The sequence below is a fragment of the Corvus hawaiiensis genome, chromosome 17 (assembly GCF_020740725.1).
Source record: "Corvus hawaiiensis isolate bCorHaw1 chromosome 17, bCorHaw1.pri.cur, whole genome shotgun sequence".
Classification (NCBI taxonomy): Eukaryota; Metazoa; Chordata; class Aves; order Passeriformes; family Corvidae; genus Corvus; species Corvus hawaiiensis.
The window spans coordinates 8,608,531-8,624,947 of NC_063229.1; the positions used below are offsets into that span (position 1 = coordinate 8,608,531).

Consider the following 16,417-nt stretch of genomic DNA (forward strand, 5'->3'; position numbering starts at 1 on the left):
CAGTTTCCACTGGGTGACATTGCCAGCTCCTGCTCTGGCTATGCCTGTGGTGGGTGCCTCTCAAAGTGGGGTGCCAAGTCTGGGGGACCACAGTCTGTAGCTGCCACTTCAGTGTGGGTTTGTTTTTATTTCCTTGCTAGCCAATGGCAGAGGATGCACCCTGGGCCAGACAGCAGCCACAAGACTGGGCCAATCACCCAAAATCTGGGGCACACGAGTGCTTGGCCTTTGCTGCTTCTGTTGCACTTGACCCTGTCCATGAACCCTGTCTTTCAGTACATGAACTTTGTCTTTCAGTGTAAGACCCCCCTATTTCGGAGGTTCATGAACCCCATCCTTTGGTGCATGAATCTCCCTGTTTCAGTGGGTGGGTTCTGCCTCCACACGTGCCTCTGGGAGATCTGACGCTTTTGCTTTGTCAGGATCCAGCCCAGAGCTGCTCCCTGACACAGCTGTGTTTGCTCAGCAGCTCCCGGCAGCTTTACCTCAGGACTCTTTGCCACTGCTGCTGTTGCCACCCCGGAGCAGGACCCTCTGATTCCAACCAGCCATGGGAACTTCTGAATGCAGCCGGGCATGGCCGTGACACCCATTTGTCTGTCACCGCTGCTCCCTCCTTCCCTCCGCTTTTATCTCCAGAGGGAGTAATGAACTTGGGCAGAGATCAATGCTCTGCTCTGAGCCAGGCTTTATTCTGACATGCAGTGAATGCTGCAGCAGGTACAACTTTTTTTTTTTTTTTTAATTATTGATTAGTAACGCAGGTATGAGGCAGCACAGCTCCTGGCCAGGGACCTGCCTTGCTGGAGAGGAATGGGAAGAATACCCCCACTCCTTCTTCTGGAGCCCTGCCAAAGGAAGGGTGAGGAAAGACAGTATTTTCAAATCCAATTTAAAAAAATCTCTTTGTAGCCAACATCTGTCATCTCATAGCAGAAAACACCTGAAATAATCTGATTTTTTCTGTTTATCTAGAGAGAAAATAATATCCTTTTGATTGCTCTGTTGCATACAGATACTCTCGTGTGAGTGACGTCTGCTCTGTGCCTCCCCTGGTGCTAAGGCCAGTGTTTAGGACAGGAATTTGGCACCCCCAGGCCCCTTGGTGAATTTTAGGCTTTTCAGAAGAGGTGTATGAATTGCACAGGTGCTGATGCTGTGACCCGCTGTGAGGTGCAGCTCAAGTGCTGGTGCTGTCGGTGGGTTTGGCCTTAGGATTTGTGCACCCAAAGGGACATCGGGATCTTACCCATTCCTTGGAATCCTGCTCGTGGCAGGAGCAGGGTGCCCGTTCCACCTCTCTCTGGTGCTACCAGCCACACTCCAGCCGGGCTCTCAGGATGCATGTGAGCTTGCAACCCACCCCAGCTCCAGGTTTTTCGTTTTGAGACAAATCTTGCACAGTCTAGGACAGCGATCAGGATACATGTGGGGACGCGCGTCCTTTCTCTTCCCGTAACGTTTCTAAAACCCCTCAAACTGCCCCCAGATGGGCCCTGGCCCTTGTCAGTGAAGCCGGAGCTCCGGGCACCGCACCTGCCGGGCACTGCCCCTCCGGCACTGCATCTGCAGGCGCTGGGGCCGTGCTGAGCTGACCTGGATCACACTGGGCTGAGCGGTACCGGGCCGTGCCAGACCGGGCCGTGCCAGACCGGGCTGCTCGGGCGGAGCCGCGCCCTGCGCCGGGCGCTGTCCTGGGTGCTGAAACCTCCCCCGCCGAGACCGGCGGTGCCCGGGGGTCTCGCCCTGCGGGGAGCGGGGAGCGGGGCCGGCGGGGATGCCGGGGAGACACCTTTCCCTCTGTGGGACCTGGGGGTGCCGCGGGGCTCTGGCGGTGCGGGTGATCCCGGCAGCGCGGTGCGGAGGGTCCCAGCGAGGCGTGGGAGTCCTGGCGGGACGGGGGGTCCCGGGGGTGCCGAGGGGTCCCGAGTGGGCGCGGCGGTGCCGGTACGTCCCGGCAGTGCGGAGGGGGGTCCGGTTGGGGCGGTGCGAGGAATCCCGGCGGTGCCGGGGCTTCCCAGGGGCGCAGGGCAGTACGGGGTGGGGGTGGTCCCGGCGGGGCAGCACGGGGGGGGTCCCGGCGGGTCCGGGGGTCCCGCGGGGGCGCGGCGGGTCCGGCCCCGCCCCGCGCAGTTTAAGAATGAACCGTGGGAAAAAAACTTGGGGGGTGCGCGCGGGCCGGGATCCCTCCGCCGGGCGGGGGAGGCTCCGGGCGAGCCGCGGCACCGCCTCGGCGCGCGGCGCCCTCCGCGCGAGGGAAGAGCTCCGCAGCGCGGCGGCGCCGGGACCGCGGCGCAGCCCCGGGGACAGGGCTCGGCCCGGCGGCGCCGCCGCCCCCGGGACGGACGCGCCCGCGGCAAGATGGGCGCCCTGGCCCTGGCCCTGGGGATTTTCCACTACCTGGGGCTCTACCTGCAGCTCGGCGCCGCCTCCCGGCACCCCCCGTGGGACGCCCCGGCGGCGGGCAGCGGTGAGGCGGCGGCCGGGGCTCGGAAAGGGGGCGGCTGAGCGGCGGGAGCTCCCGGGGCTCGGTGCCCCGCGGGGCTGGCGGCGGGTCGGGGCGGCTCCTGCCCGGGCAGCGGGACGGGTGCGGGGGTTCGGGGGTCCCGGTCCGGCTCCGCCGCCGAGGGCAGCCCCGCGTCGCGGTCCGTCGCGCCGGCGGCTCGAGGAGCGGGGGGCAGCCGGGGCGAGCTGGGGTTGGGCTCCGCCGCTCCCGTCTCCGGAGCCCGGGGGGCGGCCTCTGCCTTCGCCGCTGGGCTGCAGAGTCGGGGGCTCTGCACGGTGCGTCCCGGTGCCTGGAGCCACCCGCACCCCGTGTCCGTGAACCTCCCGGTGCCCGCCGCCGTCTGCACCCCGTCTCCGTGTGTCTCACGATGCCGCCGCCACCACCCGCACCCCGCGTCCGTGAACCTCCCGGTGCATCTCCCGGTGCCGCCGCCCGCCCCGCCGTGTGGTGCCCCACGCCCCGGCAGCGGGGCTCCCCCGCCGCTTCCCGCTCCTCCGCTCCCTCCGGTGCACGGTGGCTCGGCGGGTCTGTGCTGCCGAGCCCGCTGGGATCCACCGGGGCTGGGGAAGGGGAACCTCTTCCTGCATCCTACACCCTCCAGTGAGGAACCTGGCGTGGGGGCAGCTCCCTTGTGGGTACCGAGAAGGTGACAGGGGACCAAGCTCCCTCGGAGGAGGCTGCTGAGACCCTCCTCGCTCTCTGTGGAGTGACACGGGCACGTTCAGTCTGAGCCCGAGGAGTGACCACGGGGACATGCTGGGTGCCCGGGTCCCAGCTCTTCCCCCCGCCCAGCTCCGGGGCCTCTCGTGTACGGAGAGACCCCCCTCTCTGCCCCAAGGAGCCGCCAGGCACACGACGCCTCGGGCCATGCCTGGGTGAAAGGTGTGAGGTGTCCCGCAGTTTGCGGTGTCCCGCAGCGGTGCGTGGGCTGGCAGGTAGCTGCCTGCCCAGGGAAGGGGTGATCAGCCTCTGCATTGTGGGGATCACAGCGGGAGAGTTTCCAGACCTGCGGGGTGGCGTGCCAGACGGAAAGGTGGGTGAAGAGCTTCCATTAGCCACCGCTGCTCCCCTCAGAAATTCAGCAATAGGCAAATAAATAGTGAAATGGTCGCTGCAAGGGAACAGGGAGCCAAGGAGAAGAAATATTCTGGGAGGGCGAGTGCACTTTGGAGCCACATTACAGCTCGCTACTCGAGCAGTTCTGCAGCAACTCACTTAATCACAACAGAAACCTTTATTAAGGATACTGAAAAGCAGTGAATAAGTGGGTCATGTATAATAAGCCATTTGTGTTCAGTAGGTGAATACCAATTTGATAAAAGCTGTGTGTGCTGAAAACCTGTATAAATCGCTGTTTAGCAGATCGGAGATTGATCATTTCATTAGTGGCTGGTGCAGCTTTCCCTCCACACCTCGAGAGTCCAGCGGGTTGGAGACGTGGAGTGGGAGAAGGGCTGTGGCCAGCAGGACGGATTCGGCTGGGGCTGGTGGGCACGGGCAGGTCCTGCCGGGCTCTGCCCGCAGCAGGCAGCGCCCAGAGCTCGCCGCCATCTCTGCCCGGGGCTGGAGGCCTGGAGGAGCCTCCACGGCATCGCGAGGCTCTGGCACAGCCCCGGAGCGCGTTCACTCTTCCTTTTAACTTGTCCACGCCAGATGCAGCGAGGGAATTGACCGGGAGCAGCATGTGCTCCGCAGGCATCGGCAAGTGGCCGTGAGCACCCCTGGAGCACAGGCGGCTCCCCCATCCTGCCACCCCACTGTGGACAGCGAGGTTCTGCTCGCAGGGCAGCCGGGGCTGTGGGGAGGGAAAAGTCACAATCAAAGTAAGTCCTTTACCTGCCCCCACAGCAAAGGCTCTGCCTTTGGCAAGGATGGAGCCAGGATGGGCTCCAGCTGCCCCGTGAGAGCATCTGAGCCGCAGGATTCTTCCCACCATCCCTTCCCTACCCATAGTGCTGCCTCTTCCCCTTCTCTCCTCAGGCTGGCGCCTTCAATTATTCATGCCCCCCATTGCAGCCTGTGCACGCTGGGCTGCTGCCATCGGCTTTCTCATGCGCTGGCTGGGAAGCTCCAGCCGTCTTCCCAGCCTGCTGTCTCTGGAGTGGGGCAGGGGAGCCGTGCTGTGAGGAGGAGCAGCCCGGCTTCTTCCCGGTATCGTGTACAGGCGATATCGCCTCGCCTCAGCAGAGCCGTGGCTGGAGGCTGGAGGGAGCGGGGCTCCGGCTCCCCAGGGCGCTGCCCTGCTCCGTTCCTGCACACCCCGGTGATTATTCTATCAATTACTTTCATAAACACTTTGCATTCTGCCGGATTTTTTCACACTTCCTGATGGGAATTCTCCATGCCGATGTGTTTTTCCTGCTGCTGTTCGTGCAGTCATTCAACGCAATTACATCTGACACCTCTCCTCATCAAACGTCTGGGCTTTCTCTTCCCTTGAAGCGGCTGACAGACGACGGGCCAGACACTGGGAATTATTACGTTAGGACAGTGACAGCTAATTTTAATCATAACGTTCCTCTGAGCGAGGCAGGAATCCACCAACAGCCGGCATGGCTGCACGCGGTCTGGAGCCGTGGGCAGCACGGCAGGGCTGGAGTGGGGACCTGGAGTGGGCCAGGGAGCTGGAGGCTCTGCACTGCTGCCTCCTTCAGCAGGGGCTGCTCCGGGGGCTGGATGGATGCCCAGGTGGGCACCTGCTGGGCCCTCTCCCCTTCATGGCTCCTCTGGGATTATGGTTCATGGTGTGAGTGGGACTCGTTCACCTCGGGACAGACAGCCCTTCCTGGCCCTATCCTCGACAGGTCTCGCTCTCTCAGAGCTCCTCTGTTCCATAGCCTTTTTCCCTCCTGCAGGGCTCTTTCCTGCCTGGCTGCCCCCCCCTAAGGCTCCATCTGCGGTGGGTGCCCGGTTAGGCACTGGGGATGATAGCTGGGCTCGGTTGTGACGGGTGCATTGATGCCTTACATCGTATGCTCCGTGTGAAGCTGGATTGGGATGAGGTGGCAGAGGTGGGATGGGCAGAGCCGGGCAGGAGGGTGCCGTGTCCATGAGCTCCGGGCACTGCCAGCTCTGCAGGATGGTACCAGCACCTGTGTGTGGTGTGGGCAGCTCTCGGTGGCAGCTGCCAGTGCCAGTGGCTCGTGTTTTGGGTGCTGGGTGTGAGACCAGGGGGGCTGATCTTCAGCAGAGCAAAGCTCCTGTGTGCCCCGTCCCATTCCTGTGGAATGATTCCTGCTTAGAATTCTCCCCTGCCTGCTGGGAACCATCCCCTGACAGAGAGCAGCACCAGAGCGAGTGGTGGCTGCAGGACGGCTGCACACACTGCTGGAGCCCCACCAGGAGCTGTCAAAAAAAGGCCGTTTTAGGGCTTTGCTACTTGTACTATCAAGTAACAGCTCTTCCTCGAGCCCCTTGGGAAGGAATTGTCTGAGAACTGAAACTCCTCAGGAACCAGATGGGAGCAGCGGGTCCCCTTGCTTTGTGCAGCCAGGGCCAGTCTGGAGTGACTCACCACTGACATCTCTCTTGCTGTGGGGGTTAAACATTAGGGGAGTGGGAAGTGCTGGGGGCAGGAGCTGGGACAGCCCAACGCGATGGGGCATTGTTGGAAATACCTGCAGTTTTCAAGGTTAATTCCAGCTCCCTGGTGAGGTGAGTGCTGGCCTGATCACAGTCACTGAGTTAGCTGGATTTTTGTTTTGTTTTTAATTCACAAGCTGCAAATTTGAGCTCCTTCTGCTGCTCATATGACAGTAAAGAGGGGCAGAGCAATGGCGCTGCCATCCCCAGCGTGTGGTGGGAGCCTCCCGGCCCCAGCCACGGCCTCAACGCTCCAGCCTGACGCGTCTCGTGGGAAGGGAGATGGCTGGGTCGCTGGAGGAGAGCAGCGCTCACCGCCAAAGCCCTCTGCCCGCTCAGCTGCCAGGGCCGGAGCCACCTGCCCTCTCTCAGCAGTCACGCCGCGTTTATGCAGCGGTTTGCACCGCGATGTGTTTTCAGCGCCCCGGGGTCAGCATCCCCGCTCGCAGGCTTGTCAGGAGGAGACACATCCACAGCTGTTAGCGGCGGTGCGAAGGGGAGGGGAGGGGGGCTGCAGCCCGACCTGTGCAGCAGCAGCCGCTGGCAGATCCGGTGTCCCCGTGGTGGGGACAGTCTGGGTCACACAGCCAGTGCACTGGGGTAGTGCCCAGGCCTCTTCTGGATCCATCCGGAGGATGCCTCCTGTGCCTCCCGATCCCCGGGATGGCTCTTGCTCAGGCAGGCTGTGCCAAGGGGTGGGGGGTCCTGTGGCAGCCAGGAGGGTCCATCTGTCTCTGGGTCCCTGCCCTGTCCGTGTGCCGGGATGTGCCTCGGGTGCCTTTGCTGCCGGCAGGACACGGTGCCCCTGAAGCCGGGGCTGTCGCTTTCCATCAGCCACGGGCGCCGTGGGATCCTGGGAAACGGAGGGTGTTTGGGGTCATGGATGTCTGGGGAGGGGAGAGTGCCGGAGGGGATGTGGGTGCCCGGGGAGAGTATCGGTGGTGGGGGATTCTGTTGGACACGTTTGCTTTTCCTGCAGCGGTGCAGCACAAACCCAGCAGGTCAGAGCCGGCCCCACACCAGGGACGCAGGGCAGGGTCCGGATGGACACACCAGTGGGCAGGAGCAGGGGCAGAGGGACGTTTCATCTCCCCCAGCCCCTGCTCCTGCCCAGCGTGGGACGGAGCCAGCCCCAGCCCCGCCGCCTGCTTGCCACGTGTCACCCCACCAGCCCGGCTGCAGCTCCGGTGAGGGGCTCAGCTCAGCTGGGCAGAGAAAGAGGCTCCTGACTCTCGGCTTCGGGAAAAAATCCCTCCCGGAGCAGGAACCTGCGCTGGCCGGGTGATTAACAGTCCTTTGCAAATGTCCAATGCATATTTAATTGTCCTCCGGTACACCTTTACACAAACATCAGCCTGAGTGCGTGCCCGTGGCGCTGCTCCAGTCGTGTCTGTCCTTGGTGCCTTGTGGGGGCTGTGGTGGGGGGCCATGGAAGCTGGCACAGCTGTGGAATGGCAGGCAGCAGGCAGAGTCCTGGAGAGGCTCCTGGGGGCTGCATGGCTTTCTGTGCTCCATGGGGCCTATGGACGGGGCAGGGGGATGGAGCAGGGGTCTGTGGGTCATTTCCAGGTAGTCGGGGCAGTGCACAACCTGCCCTTGCCCCAGCACAGCCCCATCCCTGCTGCCAGCACCCCCCTCCCCGTGCAGAGTGAGACGAAGGTGAGGGATGGTGCCCACCGCAGGAAGGGAGCCTGCAGCCCGTCTGTCTCCAGTTTATGAGAGCACCAAGCTGTCCCAGCAGGCGTTTTCAATTCCGTTTATCTGTGTTTCCCCATTGAGTTCATTTTATTTCCCCTGATTTTTGTTTCCTGGAAGATTTATTGATCCTGGTGTTCTCAGTTTATGACAGGTAGCAGGCCATAAAGCACACGGAGCAGCGGCCCCCGACGGCCCCCTCCCTCCCGCAGTGGGGACGCCGCGCCAATGTCAGCGGGGGGAGAGGGCCGGGGCCGGGCTGGGCAGGGGACCGGGGCGCTGGAGGGACAGGGCACTGGCCAGGGTTGGTGACTTGGCCAGTGTTCATGGGAGCAGTGTCCAGGCAGCTTGGCCGACACAGTGTAGGGTCCGTGCCCAGCCTGGGGGCTGCCTGGGGGATCCTGATCTCCACTCGTGTCCCTGTGAGGGGCAGGGCTGGGGGTGCAGTGAGTCACCTCTGTCCAGCCAGGGCCGGGGTCCACGGCGTCCGTCAGGGAGGGCACACGGTGCTGCTGGAGGACACATCTGAAAGACATCAGTCCCCAGCAAAGGTGATGACCCTGGGTATCCATCACAAGGATCTGTGCTCCTCTGGATGTGCTTGGAGGTACCCCGAGCTCGGGGGTTAATTACTACATACGCTTCCCAATTAAAATCTGAAAGAAAGAAGGCGCTTGATTCAATCCAGCGTTTTCTCAGCTTATCTGCCAAATTCCCGTCTGTGGAAGCAGATTTTAATTGTGTTCACAGTAATTTGGAGCCGTCTGGAGCCCTCAGGCCATCACCCCACGCCTGCGCTGCTGGAGCTGTGGTGTCTGGGGGGCTGGTGCAGGCTCTGCTGCGACCCACTGGCTTTGGCCTTTGCTCCTGCCAGCAGGAATTCTGTGGGGCAGAATTCCTGCAACCAGGAATTCCCTGGTTGCAGCCAGGGAATGGATGGGTGAGTGCTGGTTAATGGCTGGACACAACAGCCTCAGCACCACTGGGGCTTGGAGCACAGAGGAACATTTTGTCCTGTGCCAAGAAGACCCCCCTGCTCCACCCACAGCCCTCAGTCACCAGAGCTGTTCCCTTGCCTGGGGCTCCCTCCACTCCCTGCCACAGAATCCATTCTGGGTGAACGGGATGTGGGAGCGGCACTGGGAACCCCACCAGGACGCCCGGCCTTGGTAAACCCCGGTGTTGGGTATTTTCCTCTGTTCCCTGCTGAGATGGATTAAAGGAAAGTGATAAGTGGATGGGATTTCCATGCGTCCAGAGGGACAGGGAGATATTAGAGGTATTAACTTTTTGTCTGGGCTGATAATAATTGGTTTTCAGAGGGATCAGGGCTGCAGAGAGTGTTGCTCCCGACAGGCTGTGTCTCCCAGAGGGCTCCGGTGGCTCCGGTGGGACCTGCACTGTGTCTGTGAGCCGGCAGTGCCGGCAGCATGAGGTGGTGAGTGAGGACAGGAGGCACAGGGCAGCCTCTGCAGCCGAAGCGGTGACCGGGGTGTGCCGGGGGCTGGCAGCCTGTTCCCGTGCCGTGCCACGGAGAAGCCACCGCACCAATCGCGGCAGCAGCGTTTGCCGGTGCCCTGCACGCTGGGGCCGTCTGTACCGAGGAACAACAATCTCTCCAGAGGAGATGAAAAGAATTCTAATTACATCTCCGAACAATATTTGTTTTGAGCGAGGAAAGCAAACCATATGGCGTGTGGGAGCCTGTTTGGGGCCGCATTAAGCGCGGATTTGTTTTTCAGTTGTGTCCTGGTCTGAGTGAGATGCGATCATGCTCTGTTTATTTCTTACACCTCAGAGGTGCGGCGGGTCCCGCCCTCGCTCTGGGGCAGAGGTCTGAGGGATGCTGAGGGAGCGGGGGGGCCACAGGCTCCTGCTCCCTCCCTTCCCCCCCCCTGCTCTTTGCAAAGTGCCTGGGGGGACCAGGCAGCTCTGCTGGGGGTGGGGAGGGGACACTGGGTGGGACAGGAGAAGCTGGGTATGACAGGGACCTGTCTGCTCTGCTGTAGGGGCTGGCTCTGTTTGACCGGGAAGGATCCAGGCACCCCTGGTGACCCTGCCTGTGTGGCCGGAGGCTTTGTCCTTCCCTGGGACAGTGGTGTGTCCCCGCAGGCACCCACAGCCCCCGCTCTGTCTCCAGCAGCTCTCTTCACCGAGACCCCCCACGACATGACGGCGCAGGCGGGTGAGGATGTGGAGATGGCGTGTTCCTTCCGCGGCAGCGGCTCCCCCTCCTACTCCCTCGAGATCCAGTGGTGGTACGTCCGCAACCACAAGGACTGGACGGACAAACAGACGTGGGCTTCCAGTCAGGTAATGCCCCTCATCCTCCTCCTCCACGGCAGCACGGAAAGGCAGAGCCCTTCATGCAAAGCCCTTCCCTGCACTTGCCCAGGGGAAGGGCTTTGCTTGCAGCCACTGTTGGGTTTTGGTGAGGGACCCCAACTCGCAGCAGCATCCCCGGTGCTGATCAGACCTGCAGAGCAGGGTTTCACCCTCTCTGCTGTGACAGAGAGGAGCCTGGGGGTCCTGTGGTGCAGGACCCTGCATGGGCTGTTCAATGTCCAGCTGCACTGAGGATGCTCTGGGGTCAGTGGGGCTGGGCTGTCCTGGCTGCCCTTGCCAGCCAAGGGGCTGCCTGGCCCATTACCATGACCCGTCCCAGGCTGAGGCTTTGTTTTTGTGCTTGTGCTTGCACCTTCGCCTACCTCATCACCAGCTCATCCCTCCCTTGTCCCCTGTTTCCCTGTGTACTGGTCCGGCAAACAGCCTCTCTTTATTTCTCTCTCTGTTCACACAGAGATAAGGGCCAAAGAATGGGAAACAGCTCTGGGGATTTTAATGAGCCTTTATTGTAGTGTCTTTGGCAGGGCTGCTGCTGGTGTTGCCATAAATTGAGAAGCCTCAGGGCAGTGCTGCTGGGATGGGGGGGGAGCACTGCCAGGGCTCAAGGGTGGACAGTCAGGGGTGTTGGAGGCGCTGGGAATGCACAGCCAGTGGCGGCTGTAGGAGGAGATTATTGGCAATGGGACAGGTGCTGAAAGTGATGGGGACAGAGTTCCTGGGGCAGGGGTCACTGCTGCATCAGTGATGCCACAGTGGTCAGGGCTCCATCCCCACTCCTGGATTGCGGGGAGCACCTGGAGCTGAGATGCAGTGGGACCTGTGGGTGAGCACCTCGCACTCCCTGGCTGCTGTGCTGTTGCTGGTTCCTCCCACCCTGGGTACCCAGTGTGGCTTCATCTGCCCTGGGTGCCTGGTTTTGCTGGGGCTGAACTGACCCTTCTCCCTTCTCCCTTCTCCCTTCTCCCTTCTCCCTTCTCCCTTCTCCCTTCTCCCTTCTCCCTCTTCCTCCTTGCTTAGGGCAGCCATCCTGGGAGTGGGAAGGGGTCTGGTGGGCTGAGCTGACCATTTCTCTTCCCTCTCTGGTCTCCCCTACCCTGTTTTTCCTACAGCTGATATCATCACCACCAGAGGAGCCTGGGAAGGAGGCAACAAAAATCAGCGTGAGTTTGAATGATGGTTCTTGTGGGGGGCTGCGCTTGAGGGCTCACTGGGACATTCTGCTGGTCCCAGTGCCACAGGCTGGGAACACCAGGGTGGGAGAGCTGGGTCTGCCCTGGCTCAGTGCTGGGGGTGACCAGGATGAGGGGTGCCCTGCTATCCCTGGCACCAAGAGGCACAGCCTGGACCCTGAGCCTCGTCCGGCATTCTGAGCGACACTTTAATGCCAGGGATAAAATAATCCAATTGACTCAGCGGATTAGCATCCCAAAGCCATTTAGACTCATGTGAGCAGAATGACTAATCAGTTAAATAAAACACTCTTGGCCTTCTGCTGCCAGGTGCGTGCCCCCCTGGCTCTCCCTGCCGCGGGGAGCTCTGCATTTGGGGGTGCCACAGACACAGAGCAGTGCTGGAAAGCTTCCCACTGTCACCTGGCAGCCTCTCCTGGCACTTCCATTTTTCCTTCACTGAGTGAGCAAGGGGGGATGGGGTCGGTCAAGCACCTGTGGCTTCTCAGATGGGTGCCCCTCACACCCAGGATCTGTCCCTCATCCCCGGGAAATGATCAAGGGAAATGATCAAGAGTCTTTTATGAGGGGTAAAATGCAAGAACCATTCCCAAGGGAGGGCCTCGACTTTCAGCGCCCATCTGCAGGACCAGCACATGATTCTCTTGCTGGTAACGAATCCCCCTCCAGAGGTCATGTCCCCTTTGATTAACTCACACCCACAATCCATATCCAAACATAAGCAGGTTCCTCCAGGATCTGTCCCTCACCAGGGTGCTGTGGCTCCCTGCCCCACAAGCAGCAACATTCCAGGACTGCTGCTGGATCAGCCAGAGCCTGGGCTCTGCCAGACCCCATCTGCTGAGCTCGGGGGGCTGCTGCTCCCTGCATCCCACCCAAGCCCTGCTTCAGGGGCAGGAAGGGCCAAGGTGGGTGCATGGAGTCATCCTGGGGCCAGCACTTCCTCTCAGCTTACCCGTCGCATGTTTCAGCATAATTAGGCAGTTAATTGCACGCTGGGATGGAATTGATGGGTGTGCAAGTGTAACCAGGATTTATTTTGAATCATTCAAGGTCTCTGCTGCCTCCTCCAGATACAGCCAGCAGGGAGAGGCTGGAGCTTCAAACCTCTTTTGTTTGTTGTTATTTCAAATGTCCTTGATCATTAAGTGTTTATGGAATGGAGGAGGTAAATGAGCACGGGTGGTTCTGATGGAACTTGCGGTGCAGCCACAACAGCAGGTGACTGGGAACAAACAGCAGAGTCAAACAGTGAGGGGGGACATAAATCCCTCGCAGAAGCCACTGTGCCAGGCACCCTTTGGCTGTGTGTTATCCACCAAACACGCCTGGTGCTGGAGATGCTTTGCAGGGATGAGGAGAAGTGAAACACGATAGGTCTGGGTTTATTTTTTCCCCCTTTGAATCCAATGGCACACCACAGGGCTGAGCTGGGCACAGCAAATCTGCCCATCCTGGCCGTGCCAGGGTCTCTGCCCCATTCCTGTGGGCAGTGAGGGCCATCGCTGCCCTGCCTGTGCTGGCAGAGCCACAGGAGTTATGGCTGGTCATAAAATCCTCCCTCCTGGGGCTCAGTGACCTGCTGGGTAGCGGCTCCGTGGCCACTGGTGGCACCAGCAAATTGGGGTTTTATTTTATTAGTTCTAGATTTCCCAGCCATTAATTTCAGTGACTTCTGGCTCTCCCGACTAAGAGGTTTTTTTGAAGCTCCTTTCCCATGACAGTCTCAGCATCTGGGCACACTCACACCGGGGCCTGGCAGCTCCTGCCCCTGCCTTGTCCTGTCCCCACAGACCCCCACTCCCAGTAATGCAGGATTGGGGCTCACGGCTTCATGGGGGCTCTGAGCAGCCCTCAGACGGTGTTTGGGGTGGCTCTGGCTGTGACCTGCAGCACCAGCTGCCTCTCAGCAACCCATGGTGCGCAGGGCAGTGAAACACAGCAGCTTGTGTGTGCTCACATGTGTTTGTATGTGCATGCGTGGGCAGGTGCCTTCATGTGCCAGCACTGGGTGCCCCCACAGTATGGGGCTGAGGGGACATTGAGGGGTCTTGGTCTCCACACTGCCTCCTGTGCTGTTTGGGGTGGGTTTTGCCCCTCTCCAGCCCTGTTTCCAAACACCATAAAATCCTCAGCTAACAAATGCAGCGGCGAGTAGAAAAATGGCCTTTGCCATCCAGTGTGATTATAGGGAACAGAGCCAGGGGCCTCGGGGTGGGTTATAAATCTGATTTATTGACCCAGCCCAGAGCAGCCGCGGCTCTGGCTAGTGAGTAAGTCTTAAATTTCATTGGGTGATAAATACTGAGAGCGAATCAATTTGGTAGAAAAGCTAATTAGCCAGCGTGGTTCTGCATCGATCTCCGAGCCCTGCGTGGCCGGGTGCGAGCCAGGGCTTCCATCATCCTGTGGGCTCAGGCTAGGGCTGCGTCCCCCCGCACCAACTTCACCAACCTTTACCGTGTCCTCCCCAGCACAAGGCTGGGGCATGGCGTGGCGGCACACGGTCGGGCGTGGCACTGACCCGGGTGTCTGGGGGGCAGTGGCAGTCCTGGGGGCCCCCTGACCCTCCTCCGTCTGCCCCGATGCAGGTGGTGAAGGTGGTCGGCAGCAACATCTCCCACAAGCTGCGGCTGTCGCGGGTGAAGCTGGAGGACGAGGGGACGTACGAGTGCCGGGTGATCGACTCCAGCGACGGCAAGGCACGGCACCACAAGGTGAAGGCGTACCTGCGGGTGGAGGCAGCGGGGGGCCCGGGGCACCCCCAGGACACCGAGCTGCGGGAGGCCCCTCTGGCAGAGCTCGCCGCGCCGGGCTCAGCCCACGCACACCACCACCACCACCACCACAAAGCCGGGAAGGAGCTGAAGAAGCGCTCGGCAGACGCCTCCTGTGTGCTGTAGGTGGGCGGTGTGGGGGGACGCCGGAGCCCCCCTCCGCCCCGGACTCAGCGGAGCCACCAAGGGTCCCGCACCCCCTGCCAGAGACTGGCTCAACCATCCCGTCTTGTCCAGCACCCCTCCCCACCTCCCTCTCCCACGCGGCGCCGCGGGTTTCTCCCCAGCCACGGGGGCACAGCGGTGCCAGGGCTCGGGGCGCTGTGGGAGCCGGACCTGTCAGTGCCATGGGTGCATCGCTGGGGCTGTGCCCGGGGCCAGGGCCTGTGCCCACACGTGGTGGTCCCCATCCCCCCCGCCTTGTGCGGGTGGGCGCCCGCTGCCCGCTGCCACCGTGGTGCCGCGGGCTGTGCTGTGTCCCAGCTCTCTGCCCAGCGGGGACCCTCCCTGCCCTCCCCTGTGCTTCGCAGACCCAGCCGCCTCTTCCTGTAGGTTGCCCCGTTTAGTTGCTCGGTTCCAGCCCCACAGTGCGTATCTATGTTCCAGCCTCCATCCTACAGCCCTTGTGTATCCCCTTCGCCCTGCCCTGTCCCTGCCTGCCCCGCAGCCCCCAACACGTCAAGGCCTGAGCTCAGCAGAGGAAGGACGGCACGGCACATCCCTGGCATCCTCCCGGCACGCTCTGGCATCCCTCAGCCAGGCAGTTGCCCGTGCTCCGTGTGTGGCTGGGAAGCTGTGCCATCGCTGGCCCCTTGCACCCATCACTCCTCTTGCCCCTCGCATTTCACAGAGGATGGGGGGCTCATCCGCCAGCCCCGTCCACCCTGGCCCCGTCCCGCTGCCCGTGCCGGCGTGGCTTTCGGCCCCCTCCCAGTCAAGCATCGCTCCCTCCCAGGCCACAGCACCGCATTGCCCCGGGCAGGGTCTGGCCCACGGGCTCCTGTGTCGCAGTGCAAACAGCAGAGCCCGTCCCTGCTGTCCCCACGGGTGACCACGGCCACTGGGGACGGAGCTGAGGAGAGGGAGAGGGGGGTCCCGAGCCTCCCTGCCCGGGTGCCGGGCGCTGCTCCCCTGCTGCCTCCCAGCCTGCCACCATCAGACCTGCTGCAGCTAATAAAGCTCTTTAAACAAAGCCTCTGCGGGTCTGCGTTCTCCGCCCCTGGCATGGCGAGGGGACACGGCTTTGGCACTGCCTTGAGGAAAAAGGGGCAGAACTGGGGCTGGTGGGGATGGGGATGAGGGTGGGCATCAGCATTGTCACCTGCAGCTGAGGGCTCAGAACATTAAAAAGCCGCAGCTGGGGAGCTTTGCCCAGCTCGGGAGCTGCTGCCCTGAGGGGTGCAGGATACAGCAAGGTCCCAGGTGAGCCAGGGATGCTCCGCGCTGTGGCCTTGGGGTGCCGGGTCCTGAGGGGTGGCTGGGTGAGCTGCCGGGGTCCAGCCCTTTTCTGTGCAGCAAAAAACAGGCCCCGGCAGAGGAAAAGGAAGAGCCAGGGACACGCTAGGGAGGGCAGGAGGCTGCAAATCACCTCAAACGGGGAGTAAACAAATTGCTGTGCAGCATAGTGATTTGTAAAACCCAGAGGTGAGCTTCAACAATAACAGGTTTTATTAGAAGAGATTAATTTTGCTGAGTTCATAGGAAATCTTGGGAGCAGGAGTTGAGGAGAGGACCCTGCTAGATCCATGTGCATGGCTGGATGCACTGGTGCCGGGGGATGGTGCCCCCAGCCCCAGATGTGGCGGTCCCCCATGGTCCTGGCTGTGTTTGGGCACGGAGGAGGTGGATGGACACAGCTTTCTCAGCTCCCTGATCCCAGAGGGGGTGGCTGGAGTGGAGGCAGCCAGGGGGTCCCCACCCCAGTGTGTTGGGGGCTGCTTGGTGGAGGAGGGTTTGAGCAGGGAAGGCCCTGGGCTTGTGAAGGGGCTGAGCTTAATATGCAAGTCACTGCTGGGGAGGAACCAGCCTCATGAAAATGCTATTTTCACGCAGTCCCTCTCCCAGCCATTATCCTGCCTCAGACAAAAGCAATTTACTCAGCCTCCAATAAAGCAAGGGCGATAACGAAGCTGAGAGGAGCTGACTGTGACAGGCAGGACAGCCTCTCCTACCACCAGCACCCACCTGCTGGCTGGGGCTGAGGCTGTGGGGAGAATCTTTGGGACAGCACTGTGAATCACAGGCTCTGGCAGGGGGGCTCTGTGCAGTCAGCTGTGCCAGAGCCCTGGCTGGGTGATGTGGTTGGTTCCTGGGCACTGGGC

General features: G+C 61.4%; 1 protein-coding gene across 3 annotated transcripts; it reads left to right on the top strand.

The window, feature by feature from the left end:
- Positions 1-2,278: 2,278 nt before the first annotated feature.
- Positions 2,279-15,288, top strand: VSTM2L (V-set and transmembrane domain containing 2 like). Of its 3 annotated transcripts, none has more exons than XM_048322051.1 (4): positions 2,279-2,470; positions 9,924-10,096; positions 11,239-11,289; positions 13,911-15,288. In XM_048322051.1, the coding sequence occupies exons 1-4, from the start codon at positions 2,362-2,364 to the stop codon at positions 14,220-14,222; spliced, it is 645 nt and encodes a 214-aa protein (XP_048178008.1). In that variant the 5' UTR covers positions 2,279-2,361; the 3' UTR covers positions 14,223-15,288. The 3 variants fall into 3 exon arrangements, with proteins under 3 accessions (XP_048178008.1, XP_048178009.1, XP_048178010.1); XM_048322052.1 differs by having other exon boundaries at positions 9,927-10,096; XM_048322053.1 differs by lacking the exon at positions 2,279-2,470 and adding an exon at positions 8,906-9,062.
- The last annotated feature ends 1,129 nt before the right edge of the window (positions 15,289-16,417 follow it).